Below are 18910 nucleotides of genomic sequence, written 5' to 3'. Positions count from 1 at the left end.
TGTGGTATTCTGTTACAGACTTCTTTCATTTAGCATAACTTTTAAGAGTCATCCATTTTGTATTATGTGCAACATGCATGAGTACTTCCTTTTTTATTGCTGAATAGTATTCCATTGCATGGATATGCCACTTTTTGTTTTCCATTCACCTGTTGATTAACATTTGCAGTCTTCCACTTTTTGGTTATTATGAACAATCTTCCTACATGTTGCTATGTTATGAACATTTTCCTACCTATCTTTGTGGCTATGTATGCTGCCTTTCCTCTTGGGTAGTACTGCCAGACTGTACCACTTTACATTTCTACCAACAATGAACAAGACTTCCAATTTTTCCACATCCTCCCCAATACTTGTAATTGTTTGTCTTGTGATTATAGCCACCCTAGTAGGTATAAAATATGTATCTCACTGTGGTTTTGAAGATCATTTCCCAAATAACTAATAATGGACATCTTTCCATGTGCTCATTGGCCATTAAATGGTTTAATGGCATATCTTCTTTGAGGAAATATCTATTCAAGTTGTTTGCTCATTTTTACATTGGGTTGTTCATCTTTTTGTTGTTAATTTGTAACAGTTCTTTATATATTCTTGATACTAGACCATTATCAGATATATAATTTGCAGATATTTTCTCCCATTTTGTAGAATGTCTTTTTACTTTTTGATGGTGTCCTATGATGCATGTTTTAAAGTTTGATGAAGATGAATTAATCTATTTTTTTATTTTGTTGCTTGTGCTTTTTTTTTTTTGCTATTTCTAGGAATATACGGGCAAATCTAATGTCATGAAGATTCAGCCTTATGCTTTCTTCTAAGAGTTTATTGGTTGTTGCTCTTATATTTAGGTATTTGATACATTTTTAGTTAATTTTGCATATAGTATGATGCAGGGCTCTTTAACATGTGGATATCCAGTTTCCCAGTGCCATTTATAAAAGAGACTGTTCTTTCCCTTTGAAGGGTCTTGGCATTCCTGTCAAAACTCAGTTGACCATTTATATATGGGCTTATTTCTGGTCTCCCAATTCTATTTTTTTAAATCTCTATGTCTATCCTTATGGCAGTGCCACACTATTTTGATTACTGTAGCTTTATGGTAAATTTTGAAATCAGGAAGTATGAGTTCTCCAACTTTGGTTTTCTTTTTAATGTTTGTTTTTAATATTTTGTGTCCCTTGCAATTCCTCATGAATTTTAGGGTCAGCTTTTCCATTTCTGCATAAGAGACCAATGATATTTTGACAGGGATTACCTTGAATCTGTAGATCGCTTTTGCTAATACCATCATCTTAACAATATTCACACTTCTAATTAATGAACACAAATGTCTTGTTATTTATTTTGGCCTTCTTTAATTTCCTTTATTTGCTCTGATGTTTTCAGTGACTGATTTAGAGTGCTCTTGAAAGTTAAGACATATACTCCATAAAACTAGGTAGTAATTTTGTCACATTTTGGGGGACATCAAATTGTAATCAAGTAATGTCCCAATCCATATCACTATCCTGTCCCCTGGTAAACAAATTCTACGCTCCGAAGATTTAGGGTTCCTATTTGGAATGATGGATGTCTTTTACTAATGGATGGTGCTTGTATTAGTTAAGGTTCTCTAGAGAAACACCATCAACAGAGAACACTCGCTAATATAAAATTTATAAAAGTGTCTCATGTGACCACGGGAATGCAGAGTCCAAAATCCACACAGCAGGCTGTGAAGCCGATGATTCCGATGGAGGGTCTGAATGAACTCCACAGGAGAGACACACCAGCTGAAGCAGGAAGAGAACCGGACTCTTCTGAATCCTCCTTAAAAGACTTGCAGTGATTGAATTGAGCATCACTCATTGCATAAGACACTCCTCTTGGCTGATTACAAATGGAATCAGCTGTGGGTGCAGCTGACGTGGTCATGATTTAATTTTATGAAATATCCTCATCACAACAGACAGGCCAGTACTTGCCCAACCAGACAAACAGGTACCACCACTTGGCCAAGTTGACACATGAACCTGACCATGACAGTCCAACCCTTGTCAACTTGGCAGCTATATATATCATCTTAAACTATACCTAATTTCTAAATAAAAAAAAACATTAAACCACATTTTTTTTTCTTTCATCTAACAATACTCAACTATCCTGCATATAACTGGAAACACATTAACTCTCTCCAGAATAGGGTGCAAGTCCTTGGGTAAGATTCATTCTTAAACTTGATATCTTACAACTTAAATAGTATAACAGGAACAAAACAGCATCACAGTCCTCATTTCTGTAACTGATCACATGATCGTAGTTCATATTTATCACTGCCTTCTTCCACTACCCATTCCATGTTCCCTTTACCCTCAGCAAGCACTTCAACTGGCTATGGTTCTTTGCCAGGTGGAGTGACCCAAACCTTCATTCCTGAATAGTCAGAGCCATTGGTAGTCCTGCATTCACAAATGCGTTTCTGGCCAGTTTTCCTTCCAATCAAAATGAACAACCAGGTGCAGTGCTCCAAGTTCTGCCCACTGGGAGGATTTTCCCTCACTACTGTCCTGCAAGGACACCCCAGAAAGGGGTTGTAGTGCTGCAGCTGTCCACTTTTGGGTGATACTTACATATCATGCTGAACCATCTGTAAATCAGGCCCGAGTTTTCTCTTCCTCAGTCAATTCACTGTAAGTGCCTCCCCAAGAGGCCATAGCTCTGGTCTGGGAAAGAGAAGGTAATGTGGCAGGAGTGAAGACCATGGGCATTTGGGCCACTTCCTCGTGTAATTTGCTTATGCCTTCAGGACCTGCTCTGGCCCTATCTTGTATATACCATTTCCATTTTACAATAGAGTGCTGCTATACACGTACAACTTTATGGTCTGGTGGGTGAGACAACACCCAGCTCACGATAAGCAACACAAGTCTCATGGTAACTTGGTGGCCCATGGTTAAGCGTTCAATCTCTACTAAGGCCCAGTAGCAGGCCAAAAGCTGTTTCTCAAAAGGATAGTAGTTATCTGCAGCAGATGGTAAGGCTGTGCTCCAAAATCCTAAGGGTCTGCATTGTTATTCCCCTATAGGGGTCTGCCAAAGGCTCCAGATAGCATCTGTATTTCCACTGACACTTTTAGCACCATTGGATCTGGTGGATCATACGGCCCAAGTGGCAGAGCAGCTTGTACAGCAGCCTGGACCTGTCATAGATCCGCCTCTTATTCAAGTCCCCACTCAAAATTAGCAGCTTTTCTGGTCACACGATAAATGGGCTGGAGTAGCACACCCAAGTGAAGAATATGTTGTCACCAAGATCCAACGAGACCAACTAGGCATTGTGCCTCTTTTTTGGTCATAATAGGGGCCAGATGCAGCAACTTATCCTTCACCTTAAAAGGGATATCTTGACATGCCCCACGCCACTGGACACCTAGAAATTTCACTGAGGTGGAAGGCCCCTGTATTTTTCTTGGATTTATCTCCTATCCTCTGGCACACAAATGCCTTACAAGTAAGTCTAGAGTAGTTGCTACTTCTTGCTCACTAGGTCCAATCAACGTGATATCATCAATATAATGAACCAGTGTGATGGCTTGTGGGAGGGAGAATGATCAAGTTCCCTCTGGACAAGATTATGACATAAGCTGGAGAGTTAATATACCCCTGAGGAAGGACAGTGAAAGTGTATTGCTGGCCTTGCCAGCTGAAAGCAAACTCTTTCTGGTGACCTTACTAATAGCTTGAAAAAAGCATTTGCCAGATCAATAGCTGCATACCACATACCAGGCGATGTATTGATTTGCTCAAGCAATGATGCCATATCTGGAACAGCAGCTGCAATTGGAGTTACCACCAGGTTGAGCTTATGATAATCCACTGTCAGCCTCCAAGACCCATCTGTTTTCCACACAGGCCAAATAAGGAGAGTTGAATGGGGATGTGGTGGGAATCACCACCCCTGCATCCTTCAAGTCCTTAAGAGTGGCAGTAATCTCTGCAATCCCTGCAGGAATCCATTATTGCTTCTGATTTACTATTTTGCTAGGTAGTGGCAGTTCTAGTGGCTTCTACTTGGCCTTTCCCACCATAATATCCCTCACTGCATGAGGTAAAGAACCAATGGGGATTCTGCCAGTTGCTCAGTATGTCTATACCAATTATACATTCTGGAACTGGGGAGATAACTACACAGTGGGTTCAGGGGCCCACTGGACCCACTGTGAGATGGACCTGAGTTAAAACTCCATTGATCACCTGGCCTCCATAAGCCCCAACTCTGACTGGTGGACGAGAGTGACGTTTTGGGTCCCCTGGAATTAATGTCACTCCTGAACCAGTGTCTAATAATCCCCCAAATATCTGATCATTTCCTTTTCCCCAATGCACAGTTACCCTGGTGAAAGGCCATCAGTCTCCTTGGAGAAGGCTTGGAGGAAGATTATTGGTACAGATTTTTGGCAGTGTAGCAGGGTTCTCCCCCAAAGGGACCTGGCATCCTCTTCATTCAAGGGACTCTGGGTCTGTAAACTGTCTCAAGTCCGGAAATTGATTAAGGGGCTGTTACTCTGGGTTTTGGTAATTTAGGTTAGACTTCTTTTCACTTGATCTAGAACTCTTTTGTTTACACAGCTCGACAAGAATTTAGTAGACTGCCCTTCTGTTGTATTTCTAGGTACTCCATGATTTACTAGCCAATGCCACAAATCTCTGTGAGTCTTATAATTTTGACTCCTGCTTTGAGTTTGCTGTCTATTACAATAGCCACGTCTACCCTGTCTTTGGCAATTAAATTCTGCCACCTGGCTTCTGCCAACTTGGGATCCCATCATCCCCATTGTGTTTAAGGATTCCAGCTCAGTGACAGCAGTTCCCTCAGTAATATCTGACCTACAGAGAAGGGCAACTACAGAGCTTTCAGGGATGATGGTGCTAGTCTCACAAATTTATTTCTCACTGTTCTGGTAAAAGGTGCATCCTCTGAACATTCCTGGGGTGTAAGAGCAGGCTTTGCATGATAAATCCACTCTAACGTTCCAATCTCTCTAAGCCTCTGGATCCCCTCATCTACATTATACCAGGGAAGTTCTGGCACTTTAACCTCAGGTAATGTCAGCCACCTTTTGATCCATGTTTCAATGAACCACCCAAACTGTTAACACCTTTTCTGACCACTCGAGCTATAACATTGAATGCAGAATCTCTGCTTAGTGTGCCCATATCAATAAATTCAGCCTAATCTAGCCTTATATTTCTCCCACCATTATCTCACACCCTCAAAATCATTGCCACACATACTCCCCTGATTTCTGTCTACATAAATTGGAAAACTCACACAGTTCTTTTGTAGTATAATGTACCTCCTCATGTGTGATACATTTTACCTCACTTTTAGGGGCCTGTTGGAACCTTTGTCTAGTTATAGGTCTGGAAGAAATGAGGGGTGGCAGGGGTGGGTCATGAAAAGAATTAGAAATATCTTCCAAGCCATTTGCTTCCAGGCCTTCATTTACAGCTTCATCTGGTGAAAAAGGATTAATCACTCTAAGGCTAATTTCTTCAGGAGGAGGTTGGGTGGCCAACTCCTCAAGGCAGGCTGGAGGTAGGGCAGTTATGTCCTCAGGGCAAAGTATTACAGGGTTGTCAAGAGAAGACTCAGCATGAGTCTTTCAACATCACCTCCGACATCATTATCAATCCATATGTCACCATCCCATTTTTCAGGGTCCCACTCCTTTCCAATCAATGCCCTCACTTTAACGGCAGACACCATGAGACATTGAGATTTCAGTTTACATTGTTAAGTTGCTACTCTAACGATAAGATTCTGAGTCTGATTTTCAGAGATCTTAAGTCTACGTCTACAAGAAATAAGATTTTCCTTCAGGATATTCATAAAAACGTCTACATCTATCAGATGGCACTTAAGCTTCTCGTTTGAAGCCTTAAGCCCATCCCTTTCACTCCTTAATGTAGCCAGTGTATCTAATAACAACCAGCCAACATCTCTATACCTCTTATTTCCACAAAACTTTGTAAATACCAGAGCCTGGCTTCATACAAGTGAAGCATTAGGAGAATCGAATGGTGGTATTTTGATTTTCTCTTTTGTCAACTCACTCCATGGATTGGGAGTGTCATTCTTATTATGGGAATCAGAGTCCTTAGTGCCTTTGAGTCCAGTCAGTGTAGAAAACCATTCATAAAAACCCATTTTTTAAGATTCTGTTTCTTAAGAACCACTCCTGGTGCCAAGATGTATTAGTTAGGGTTCTCTAGAGAAACAGAATCAGCAAGGAACACTTGCAAATATAAAATTTACAAAAGTGCCTCATGTGACCACAATAACACAGAGTCCAAAATCCGCAGGGCAGGCTGTGAAGCTGACAATTCCAATAGAGGGTCTGGACGAACTCCACAGGAGAGGCTTGCCAACCAAAACAGGGAGTGAACCTATCTCTTCTGAATCCTCCTTAAAAGGCTCCCAGTAATTAGATTGAGGATCACTCATTGCAGAAGACACTCCCCTTGGCTGATTACAAATGGAATCAGCTGTGGATGCAGCTGATGTGATCATGATTTAATTCTATGGAAATGTCCTCATTGCAACAGACAGGCCAGCACTTTGCTGATAGTAGCACAATATTGTAAATGCAGTGAATATCTGAACATTATTAAAAGGGAATATTTTAGATGTTGTGCTGGTTTGAAAGGATTTATGTACCCTAGAAAAGCCATGCTTTAATCCTAATCTCATTTTGTAAAGTCACCCATTTCTTCTAATCTCTTTTCAGTACTGTATGTTGGAACCTTTAAATAGATTATCGCCATGGAGATGTGACTTAATCAACTGTGGGTATTAAGCTTGATTAGATGGAGACATGTCTCCACTCATTCTAAGTGGGCCTTGATTAGTTTACTGGAATCCTGTAAAAGTAGATGTATTTTGGAGAAAGCTGCAGAATACCACAGAACCACAAAGCAGAGAGTCCACCACCTAGTGACCCTTGGAGATGAAGAACAGAAATGCCTCCTCGGGAACTTCATGAAATCAGAAGCCAGAAGAGAAAGCTAGCAGACTTCGCTATGTGCCCTTCCAGCCAAGAGAGGAACCCTGAACATTATTAACCTTCTTGAATCTAGGTATCTTTCCCTGGATGCCTTAGATTGGACATTTCTATAGACTTGTTTTAATTGGGACATTTTCTCAGCCTTAGATCTGTAAGCTAACAATTTATTAAATTCCCTTTTTTAAAAGCCATTCTGTTTCTGGTATATCACATTCCAGGAGTTACCAAATAAGAACAGATGGTATATATGGTGTATTAGTTTGTAAGCTGCCGGAATGTAATATATCAGAAATGGAACAGCTTTTAAAAATGGAATTTTACAAGTTTACAGTTCTAAGCATATAAAAATGTCCAAACTAAAGCATTCAGGGAAGATACTTTAATTCAAGGAAGGCTGATGGGTCAGGAACACTTCTGTCAGCTGGGTAGTTATGTGGCTGGCATCTGCTGGTCCCTTGCTCTTGGGTTCTGTTGCTTTCAGCCTCTGTTCCTGTGGGAGTTTCTCACTTTGCTTCTCCGGGGCTGGATTTGATCTCTTGTCTTCCCTTGGCTCTCTGCAGGTTCTGACTGGCTTAACATTTCATAGCAACATCTACTGCACCCCAAGCATCTCCAAATAACCGTGTCTCTGTTCTCCAAATAGCAGTATCTGTCAGCTTTACTGGTTCTAAGATTTTTCCAAAATGTTTCCCTAGTAAAAGCCTCCAGTAAGCAACCCTATGGAAACCATTTAAACAGAATTACCACCCACAATTGGGTGGGTCACATCTCCATGGAAACAGTAGAAAAGTTCCCACCCAGCAATACTGAATGAGGGTTAAAGAACTTGGCTTTTCTGGGATACACAATAGGTTCAAACCAGCACATATAGTAACAGAATAACATTAAAAAAAAATCCATGGAACCACTCAACTCAAACTGAGAGCCCTAAGTTAAACCATGGATTTTAATTAATAGTATGATTATAAAATGTGCTATCATCAATTGTAACAAATGTTAAATGCCAATGCGAGATGTTGGTGGTAGGGTGATTTTGGAAATCCTGTATTTTATGGATAATTGTTCTGTATACCTACAATTTTTCTAACCAAAAAAAAATGTAACCAAGTAGCTTTTCTAAAAAAGTATAGTTTGTGTTCTTATACTATGGTGATAAAATTTTCAATGACAAATGCACATACATGGGTGTTCTTGTTAACTCTGTAAAATTGTTTCTTTTTTGTATTTTATCGTTATAGTCCAATATGAAGAAACAACATATATTGCAATTGCTTTGAAATCCTCAGTTCATCTTTATGTGTGGGCACCAAGGTCCTTTGACAAAAACACTGCCATTAAAGTGAGTGATCTCCTTTTTCTTTGTATCATATGCTTTTTCTTTTCTGAAGAAATTGTAAACTGAACAGTTCCTTGGAATATAAATGTTGAAAAACAGACCATTTTTCCAGAATTAATTTTATTTGAAAATACATGTCAAAATTATCATTTAATTTTTAGATAATTCAGAGGCACCACCGCAAGGGAGAATGTGAGTGAGATCCCGGTCCCCTCCCCTTATAGCATGTTCCTACTAGCTCCTCACTCCCAATTCCTGATGTCAACATGAAGACCTACTCTTCTATAGTCCCAAACACAGGTTTTGGGTGCCACCCCAGTGGCCTGAAGCTGATAAGGTCCTTGTTCTTTTTAGGTGGGAGGTAGAAAGCAAAAGAATGGTAAGGAAAGGTGAGACAATAGTAAAGGTCAGAACCCAATTGAAGGAGGAATGAGGGAAGAACCAGCCAGTGATATAATTAACAGGGCTATAATAGATGGGAGTGGAGAAGAAAAGGGTGGGTCTATATTCCTTCCTAATTGGAATTCTAGACACATTTCTCTCTAGAAATATTATGAGGCTTATTTGGATTACTATTATTGTTTTCACCTTGATTATAGTTTGACTGAACTTCTATGAATCAACCTTGGACATTAACCATTAGGAGTCCTTAACAATTAAGTTATGCATGAACTTTTATTTTTTATCACATCCCATAAATTGGGGACAGTTTTAATCTAGAATAACCCACATATTATGCTCCAGAGTTAAAGTCATTCCACTTAAATATGGTTATTTCAAATTGATTGCATAGGACTGATTAATGGATTGGCAGTATTATATAGATTCCAGTAACTCTTAACCTGGCTATACATCAGAATCTCCTGGAACATTTGTAAAAATTCAGACCTCAGACCCAAACCCAGGCTGTGTTAGTGGGTCTGGAGTGCAGTTTGGTAATCTATGTATTTTTCAAATATCCCAGTAGGTTTTGAACTAATTGGTCCATGGACAAGTTTCTGCAAAGTACTGATAGAAATATATATTGATGGGCCCTAGCAAAGCATTTATGAAATATATCTGTACCTTAGGTCAGGATCTGTTACATATATAATTTGTAGGCCAAAAAAACACTTGTATAAAACAGAGATTGTTTAATTCGTATGGATGCCCCTCAGTGTCTGTTTGCACACACAAAAAAATGTGTTATTTTATGAATAGCACAGACTAACATATAGACAGTCTGAGTTTGCCCTTACAGATCACATCCCATATATGATCTCCTTAAATTGGGCCTTGGGTCAACTGTCAGTATTGAGATAAGGGTTGTTTTTGGTGTCTGCTGATGTTTCAGAGCTGCTTGGTATGGAGCTGTCTCGTCTGATATACAGCTCCTGGTCCAAGTCCTCATTCCAGTTCTTGAATCTGACTTCATGACTGACTACAGTAAGGTGAATTCTGTGATTCTCAGTCTTCTACTGTGACCTGATCTTGGCAATGAATCCAGTTTGGGTCTCTGATTTCCTTGGACAAGGACCTCTTGGAGCCTAGAGGTCTGACAGTATATGGCCTTTTTCACTCCCTGTCAAGTATACATCGATCAATCAGCAGACTTCAAAGAAGACTACATGTCCTATAAAACCTACATACAGATAGGGGCAAAAATACAGGCAGCTGATCCAGCAAACCAGTTTAAGAGACCAGATGACCTCCTTAATTTGCTGAAGCTTAACACAAGGAATTTAAATATAGCAAACAAAGTGCAAGGCTCTTATTTTCCTTGTCAATTTGACCATTGAAGAAAAATTCAACATTTATAATCTGAATATATATATGCCCTTGATGCAGTAACAGACTTAAAGAAAGTTATTATATATAGGATCCTAAATATATTATAACACTTCTAAAATTAGTCTGGGTTTAAAAAATCTGTTAAGCAAAAAAAGTAGAGAAATTCTTGCCTTAAGGTGTCATTTTTTGGCCTTTTGGCCATATTTGGCTTTATATTTGCAGGTATTTCCAACACTTGGTCATAAGCCAGTGACAGTTGACCTCGCCATTGGTCCTGACAAAAGACTAAAGATATTCTTCAGCTCAGCAGATGGATATCACATCATTGATGCAGAATCTGAGGTTATGTCTGATGTGACCTTGCCAAATAATGTAAGATAATAACTACAGATATCAGAAAGTATTATTTATTGCTATTTGAATTTTTCTAGTTGTCAAAATCCCTTAAAGATTTAAAAATACTAGTGATATCTATACTGGAACCAAGATGTAAAAAGTAAGTATAGAGAACCATAAAGTGATCATGGATAAGCAAAAGTTGTTGATGGTTTCTTAGCCCAGGCAGGTGAGTCTGTCATGCAGATAGAATTTGTTGTCTGGCAGAGTGTTTTTTGTCTGTTTTTAGTGAATGAAATTTGCACTGACAAATTTGAACTCCTATTTAAAAGCCAGATCTAATCATCTCCAGCTCGTATTTCTTTCTGGTCATTACCAACTAGAACTGATTCATGTTTGCCCCCTTTTAAATGGAATATATGCTCTACATTCCCTATCTAGCCACCATTTCCATGTATAACAACTGGCTCTAGTAATAGATAAATTTGCAATCCTTGATCTTTAGTCATTCTATACTCCTATAATGCCTCAACAGTTTCTTTAAAATACAATACAAACATTAAAATATGCAGCATTATTATGCAGAGCCCACTCCTTTTTTCAGTTTCTATTGATATGACACTTGCTCTAATTTTTCAGAGATGTATGAAATTTTCTGAAAACTATTAGAAAATATCACATACAACCAGTGATTTAAAAGGACATAAGTTTGCTCCTATACTTTTTTTTTTTACTCCTAACAGTAAAATGTTAGGCTGTATAACAAATTATCATGGTGTTCTTTATAGTATTAATTATAGTTGGAATATCTGTTCATAGAATTCAGTGTTTTAAAAGAAAATGCGTCAACTCATTCTCTGAAATATTTATAGTGAAAATATAACGTCTTCAAAAATTGATAGTTATTAAAATACTATATACATCATTTATATAAAGCATTATAACATAGCATAATATGCACACATACACCATTCCACAGTATCTCAGATTTGATTATGCTAATTACATTTGTCCTGGTAAGAATTACTTGCAATACGAAGGGCTAAGCCTAACATTTTACTACTTCACCTTTCCTTAATTCCGCAGCCTATAGGCAACTAAAATTTTAGTGGTTTAGTATTATACAAAAAGTATAGGAGCAAACTTATGTCCTTTTAAATCACTGGTTGTATGTGATATTTTCTAATAGTTTTCAGAAAATTTCATACATCTCTGAAAAATTATACAGAGCAAGTGTCATATCATTAGTGAATATTTTTTGTAATTGTTTTCCGAGTTGTCATCTAGGAGTGTTTAAAAATCACCCTGTTGATAATATAGAAAATATTGAACAAAGCCAGGCAAAGCCACTTATATATGAAGTCAGGTTATTTTTATATAAGTTTTATAGTATTCATCAGATTGTTGTATCTTCTGTAACTTCCTGCATTTTTAATGTCTTGTCAGGTAGCCTGACCTTAAAAGCTAATGCAGTACTGAACATTTCTGCATTTGTCAAAGTTTACACTTATTTGAAAAGCCATTCATGAAGATTGAACCTTGTGTACCACTTGAATGATAAGCAAGGAGAATTATTTCCTTCTTAAACAATCATTAGTTAGTTATTGCGGAAGCTAGAATGAGATAATATGAGTTACTTTAAAATCATTTTCTGACCTAATTAGGATACTTTATATAGTACATTCAAAAGTATATTTTTAGTTAAATGCCTTAGTGGCTTGACCCACCAAAAGAGAAAGGATTCTAATCTAAGGGAAGGGAGGATACCTTCTGAAACAGAACATATTAAAACAATTTTCCAAGAGTGCTAGATCCAAAAGCTGCAATGCTACAAGGGAGCCATGTATTTAAAAAAATATTTGATAACTTCAGGAATCATCTGAAGAGTTAGAGGCTTAGGCTTTCTGGATGTGCAGCAGTCGATTTTTATTTAAACAGATTTTTTTTGAGGCAACCTTCTTCTTGTACCTTCTTTTTCTCTCTTCCTACATCTCTTTTCTGATTCAAATGCTCATGAGAGTGCCCAGGCAACGCATTAAAATTGCTTTTCGCCTCTGGATCCCCATTTTAGTTTTAAGGATAGTAGTTGCTGAGACATGGCCTCAAGCAATTGTCCCAAATACACCAGGCTTGGCAAGTATAGTTTCTGACTTTTATATGTTTCCTGTGATTTGCTAATTTGGAGAAATGATGAAAGTAGCATAATCGTTCATTTTATCCAGGAAATGCTGTTAATGTTACAATATTTATAATTTAAGCAAAGGGATTAGAAATACTTAGGTATTTCTTAGCATTTCGTATTATGTTATCTAATAAGTCTCTGAATTTGATAAATTATTTTGTTTGTGTGAGTCATACTTTTGTATATATTGAATGTAATATATATATATATATAATGTATTTTAGAACTCTATGAATAAGAAAAGAAACCCTACATTTTTTGGAGGAAGGGGCGACATGCACTAAGTAGTGAAAAATATATAACGTTGTCCCTTTGTAAACATTTCAAACAATTGTTAAATCAATGTTTTATTTCTGATTTGAATGAATTGGCTGATAATCACTGGTTGTGTATATGTTATTTGGTTCACACATTCATTACTAAAACATTCATTATCATGCTGAAATGAATCTGAAATTTAACTTTTTACGAGTAACATTTCTTCTATCACTATACATAAAATTGTGAAATTTCAGCAAATTCTTCCTGAAATATATCTCAGCTTCTTGAAAACAAAAGTTTCATAGAAATATAAAGGGAGAATATTAAACAGTGACTATTTCATGCCGTAAAGAAGGCTCATCTTAGGTTTTGGATGACATGCAGTTTAATTTTTCAACAGAGGTTTATTTTTCCTTCCCTGCAGTTTGAACCCCTTTTTGCTCTTTATTTCTAAGCCAAACTGCTTCAATTAAAGTAGTAGTGATAAAATGTTAGACATATAAAACTTTATGAAACATAATTCCAGCCCCTGGAAATCATTATACCACAGAATATCATCATTCTGCCTGATTACTTGGGAATTGGCATGATGCTCACCTTCAATTCTGAAGTCCTTTCTATGGAAGCAAATGAGCAACTCTTCAAGAAGATCCTTCAAGTGTGGAAAGACATACCATCTTCTGTAGGTATGTGTAAAATTTCTTACTCTTTCAAATAATCTCAAAGAAACTTCTTAAGAGTAAAAACATTTTCTTAAGAGTAAAAACATTTCCTGAATTGTCACATTTCTCAAGGCACATAGGGTTCATTTGGAATCCTGCATACTAGTTCCCTTTGTAAATCAATCTGTATTTGTCTTATGCCTAATGCACTTATGAGAATACAATGAACAACCTGATTTGGTTTTCATTAATTTGCAACAGTTGTATAATTGAAACATGGATTAACTCTATTTCATTATAATCGATAATTCTTTTTAACTCTCTTCGCTTGCAGACTTTACATAGATGTTCAAAATGTTTCTTTCCATCACATTGATTTTGGGAATTTTCACTTATCTTTGGAGACTGACAAATAGTAACAAAAAAGAGCAAAATATTTCTATTTCTTTCAGTCAGTAATGTTATATTTAGTGACAAATATTCTTGTGAAGAAAATCAATTACAAACTGAGTATGTGACAGACTGTTTGTCACTAAAATTTCATCATTTCTCATTTAGAAAAGAGATAAATTGGCTTAATTGTAATATCTATTAGAGATTACATATTATCTAATATCCCAACCAGAGATTAGATATTATCTATTAGAGATTAGATATTATCTAATATCCCAACCAGATGGCAACATAAAGACAATTGCCTGTTCATCTTCATCAGACCAGTATATTTTTTCTCTTTATAATTAATGCAGGGCTGTTGTGCTGGGAAATCAGAATCATCATCTTCATCATAGTAATAATGTAATACTAACAATAATCAGAGACTTGTGGTGTATAATTCTGACACTGGTGACTACGGACTGATTCTAGATTGGAAACAGGATGCGTATGAGAAACAGAAATTTTAAGCAGAGTAGAAAAAACAGATAGAGGATAAATGTTCCTGAAAGGAGGAAAAAATTAATGGAGCAAACATCAGAGATAAAGTGTGAGTAAGAAGGGGGGTGAGAGAGAGGGAAAATAGAGAAACCAGAGGCTTCTGAAATCTCTATAAAATTGCTAAATGTGGTCTTCTTATGCTAAATTGGCCTTCTAATGGACATGTTTCTCATTATGGGATGATGGCATTTTTGCATTGCATCTGCAAAATCATTCTTTTCACTTGCATATTCAGTGTAAAAGGATTGTCCTGAAAACCTGTTCCATATTCTTCAAGCAGGTTAGAACTCAGCAGAGGGTTTAAACCATTTTAGGTGACAGAACATAAATACTTACAACATAATTGACAGAACTGGGACAAAAGAAACTAAAAATAATGACTCTTGTTCTAACTTTAACAGTGATACTTTTGTGATCAATGTGTTAATCAGAAATGGAAATAATTGATTCAAATGGGAAACTGAACAAACTTTATATTTGTGCCATCTGGTACAGTTCTTGCCCTTAGGCAGGACAACTTCTGGCTTAAAAGAAAAGGCTATTTTAAGCTGCCAGATTTTGAAAGACGTCTCCCTCACTATATATATATATATATAAAATAATTTATAGCACTATAAGAAAGTGGTATTTTGGTGTGAGAGTATTCCAAAAGCTACAGTATAACACTGATAGTTAGCAAATCACTCTTTTTCTGTCTTAAAAAATGTTTGGTTATTTAAAACTAACCCAGATTCCAATGCCCCCAATCTGAATTTTATACTTTTTATAAATAAAATAAATAATCTGAGTTATAATTATTTTTTCAATAATTGGGTCATTGCTGTGGATTTCCAAACAAATACACAGAGACTTAACAATCACAGCAAGTATTACTTCCAAATTATTGTGCCCCATCTCAGAAAGGGAAGCTGGCCCTTATAGCTACTTACTAACTAGGTTAAGCGGTAGATTTACATGTCAAATTTTCCAGTAAGCTTTCATTTCAGTATTAAAGAAGAAATAATGTGAAGTTATATTGTGTACTTGGATACAGCAAGTAGTCTGTGCATCAAAAAACCTGTGTTCTGTGTTGTTTTTGACAAAAATACCAGTTTAATGGCATATCACATAAATGAAAATGTTCAAATCCAGACAGACTAAATCCATTCTTTCTCCCATCACTCAGGACAAAATGGTTTCCCTTACTTCCCTTATATCTTGGGTGAATTTAGGTCTAGTCTGAAATTAGACATACAAATCTTCTTCCCAGTAAAGCCATTTTTCTGAATCACAATATGATTGTAATTTAATTACATACACATAAATACTTTGAATTATAAAAGGAATCAGGAGATAGTAAATGTTTGATAAATTATAGTTGAAGGATTAAAAATGGCTCATATTATGCTTAATAACATTCATTTTTATGAAAGTTTAATAATTCCTTCCTGAGTCCCTTTATGCATAATTAATACATACAAATATAGGCCAGATATACTTTGGTTTTAAAAAGGCATCATAGAAACCTTGAGAAAGACAAGAAATTAAAAAAAAATCTATATTGTAATTATACCAATGTGAACTTTATTGCCTTTAAAATAAAAGAAAATGGACAGTCAAATTAATTCACTGTATTGAGATTTTAATAAAATTGCTATGGGAATTGTAATGTTTGCTAGATTATTTTAACTTGAGTCAAAGTCTTGATATTATTGATATCTTTAGTATTAAATGGAAATTTGCTTCCCCATAAAGAACATAAAGAATATCTACTTGACATTTACACATTTAACAGTAATACTGTTTCCTGTACCAGAAAATCCCTCTTAGCAGCAGCCGGCTATATCGCTATTTACATAATTAAGTTTTCTGCATAAAAGCAATTATTGTCATAATCTTTGTTGTTTCAAAGAAATATATAACAGGGCCAAAAAGTTAAAATCTTATAAGCATTTCCTGAGCAGGAGAAAGCCTTAATGGTATCAAATTAGCTTAGTTTTGCTTGTAGCATGGTAATTTATTGAATTACATTAGAATTGCTAAAGTCATTTTTTGAACAAGATATTCTTAACACTTTACATTTTTATGAGTTAAGTTTCCATATATGTCACATGAGCACAAATACAAACCCTTATGGAATGCTGTAATTCACCTAGACTGTAAAATAAAGGATGGTTAGGTTTATATTTGTATTTCTACAAACAGGGTAGAATTAACCCTTGGCCTTTTCTTTGGTATTAGAGAATATGAAACCAAGAAACAAATTAAATTTAGAAATTCAGTGTTGATCACAATGGTGCTGATTTGAACATCACTCCTGAGCAGTAAAATGCCAAGTGATTGATTATATAACAAGGAGAAAAAAAAGATTGTTTATCTGAACTTTAATAATGAGCCCCTTAATAATAAAAATTGATTTTGGTTATAATTTTATAGCACTATCACTATTTTGCACTTTTCTGATTTAAAATTTTTATTATAGCTTATGAGTGTACACAGCGAACCACAGGATGGGGTCAAAAGGCCATCGAAGTGCGCTCTTTGCAATCAAGGATTCTGGAAAGCGAGCTGAAGCGCAGGTCAATTAAGAAGCTGAGATTCCTGTGTACTCGAGGTGACAAGGTATAACTTACATCCTCCAGTTGTAACAAAAATAAAGCAAGCACTAAAAATTAACTAAAGAAAGTTACATCCTTTTCCTTCTGGCCATAAATGTATTTTGTTACATTTTTCAAACTGGCATATGTTGATAAAAACAATTTTACATTTTCTATCAGAAATAATGATTTGGTTAATAATGAAATTTGGTTTCAAAAGAAAACCATTTTCAGAAAAGTAAACATTCTTGTCACCCCTAAGTAAAAAAGCTTAGCTATATTTATTTAATGTATAAAATCCATTATTGTCTTTATTCTATAGTCATTTTCATTTTCATATTAAAATAATATTGTTCAACAGAATTTTAAAACAAATCTGCCTTTTATAGTTTTCAGAATTATCCAATAACAGAAGATGGAAAAATACTTACCTTGCTGAGTACGTAATTATGTGGTAGGTCTTGTGTTAGGTACTTTAAAACTATTTCATTTAATCTTTATTATATCCACTTTACAGGAAACAAAAATGAAATAAACATTTGACAATTATTTGTGCAATTTGATCCATTTTGATAATTTAGATTTAAAAGTCACTATATAATCATTATAGTCCTTACATGAGAAATAATAGCATGAAGCTAGGATTCATAAACATTCATGTTTACAGCAGATTGGAGAAGATTTGAGTTAATAGAACACCAGGATAAAGCCTCTATATTAGGAAGGATGATTTGTTTATTGGTAATGCAAAGGAATGTAATGGAAAGAGAACCAGTGTTCGAAGTGAGATAGACTCAACATGCAGTTCCAGGCTCTGCCACCAAACTAGGAGTGAGAACCTGGGAAATGTGATTATCTTTCAGAGCTTTTGGTTTCTTCATCTCCAAAATGGAGACATTAGTAAATACTTTGGAAGTTATTGTGAATACTGTCATTAATGTGTCGACAAGGCTCTCAGAAAGTACCTTGCACATGAAAGGCATTAAGTCAAGGGTAGCTAGTGTATTTTATCATTATTAGTTTATTTCACAACCTCCTCCTGAATATCACCATTGTGGATGAACCCTCATACTAAAAATGAAACTTCTGCTATTTAGGTCCATACTCTTTTCTAAGTTTATTTTTTTTATGGCACAGACTATATTTACACAATATGTCCCACTCTAAGCTATTGTGGTTAACTCATCATATCAACCTATTGACCTTGGTCCATTAAACTGAAATAGCAAATAACAAAGTAGAAAAGTTCAGCAACCACTCAACATCAGAAGCAATGGTAAGCAACATCTAAATAATTTAATTATTTCCTCATATTAGTAAAAGAAAAGCAAAATTGAGTAAAAACTAATGGATTATTTTTTGAAAAACAGGAAAAAGAAATTTTTCACCAAAATTAATCAAGAACTTCAGTAGATGAATGCTTCTTGCAAGAAACTAATTTTATTTATACCATACAAACTATAATTACATAGAATGTGGTAAAAGGTTACTTTAAAATATACAAATTGAATGCCATACTAATCTAAATTCTTATTCTTTAATTTGGAGAAAACCAGTTCAGAAAATAGTATGGCTTTATATTTTATTTGGCAGATGCAGATAAATTGAGGTTATAGTGGTTTCTTAGTACTTCAAACTCTTGCCTATCAAATATCAGGTTAAAATGTATGAAATATCTACTTATGGTGTCTTTTTCTCTTTTTAAAGCTGTTCTTTACCTCTACTCTGCGCAATCGCCACAGTCGTGTTTACTTCATGACCCTCGGAAAACTTGAAGAGTTCCAAAGCAATTATGGTGTTTAA

The 18910-nt window shown here is 35.8% G+C and overlaps 1 protein-coding gene across 1 annotated transcript in view; it reads left to right on the top strand.

Moving 5' to 3' along the window:
* NRK (Nik related kinase) overlaps window positions 1-18910 on the top strand; it is a 176820-nt gene extending 157910 nt beyond the window's left edge. Inside the window, exons 24-29 of the mRNA XM_077145558.1 lie at window positions 8287-8391; window positions 9954-10123; window positions 10377-10526; window positions 13460-13619; window positions 16993-17132; window positions 18815-18910. Coding sequence (XP_077001673.1) covers window positions 8287-8391; window positions 9954-10123; window positions 10377-10526; window positions 13460-13619; window positions 16993-17132; window positions 18815-18910 — 821 coding nt within the window. The remainder of the gene's footprint in view (window positions 1-8286; window positions 8392-9953; window positions 10124-10376; window positions 10527-13459; window positions 13620-16992; window positions 17133-18814) is intronic.

The sequence above is a fragment of the Tamandua tetradactyla genome, chromosome X (genome assembly GCF_023851605.1).
Source record: "Tamandua tetradactyla isolate mTamTet1 chromosome X, mTamTet1.pri, whole genome shotgun sequence".
Classification (NCBI taxonomy): domain Eukaryota; kingdom Metazoa; phylum Chordata; class Mammalia; order Pilosa; family Myrmecophagidae; genus Tamandua; species Tamandua tetradactyla.
This window is presented reverse-complemented; position numbering and strand designations above follow the sequence as displayed.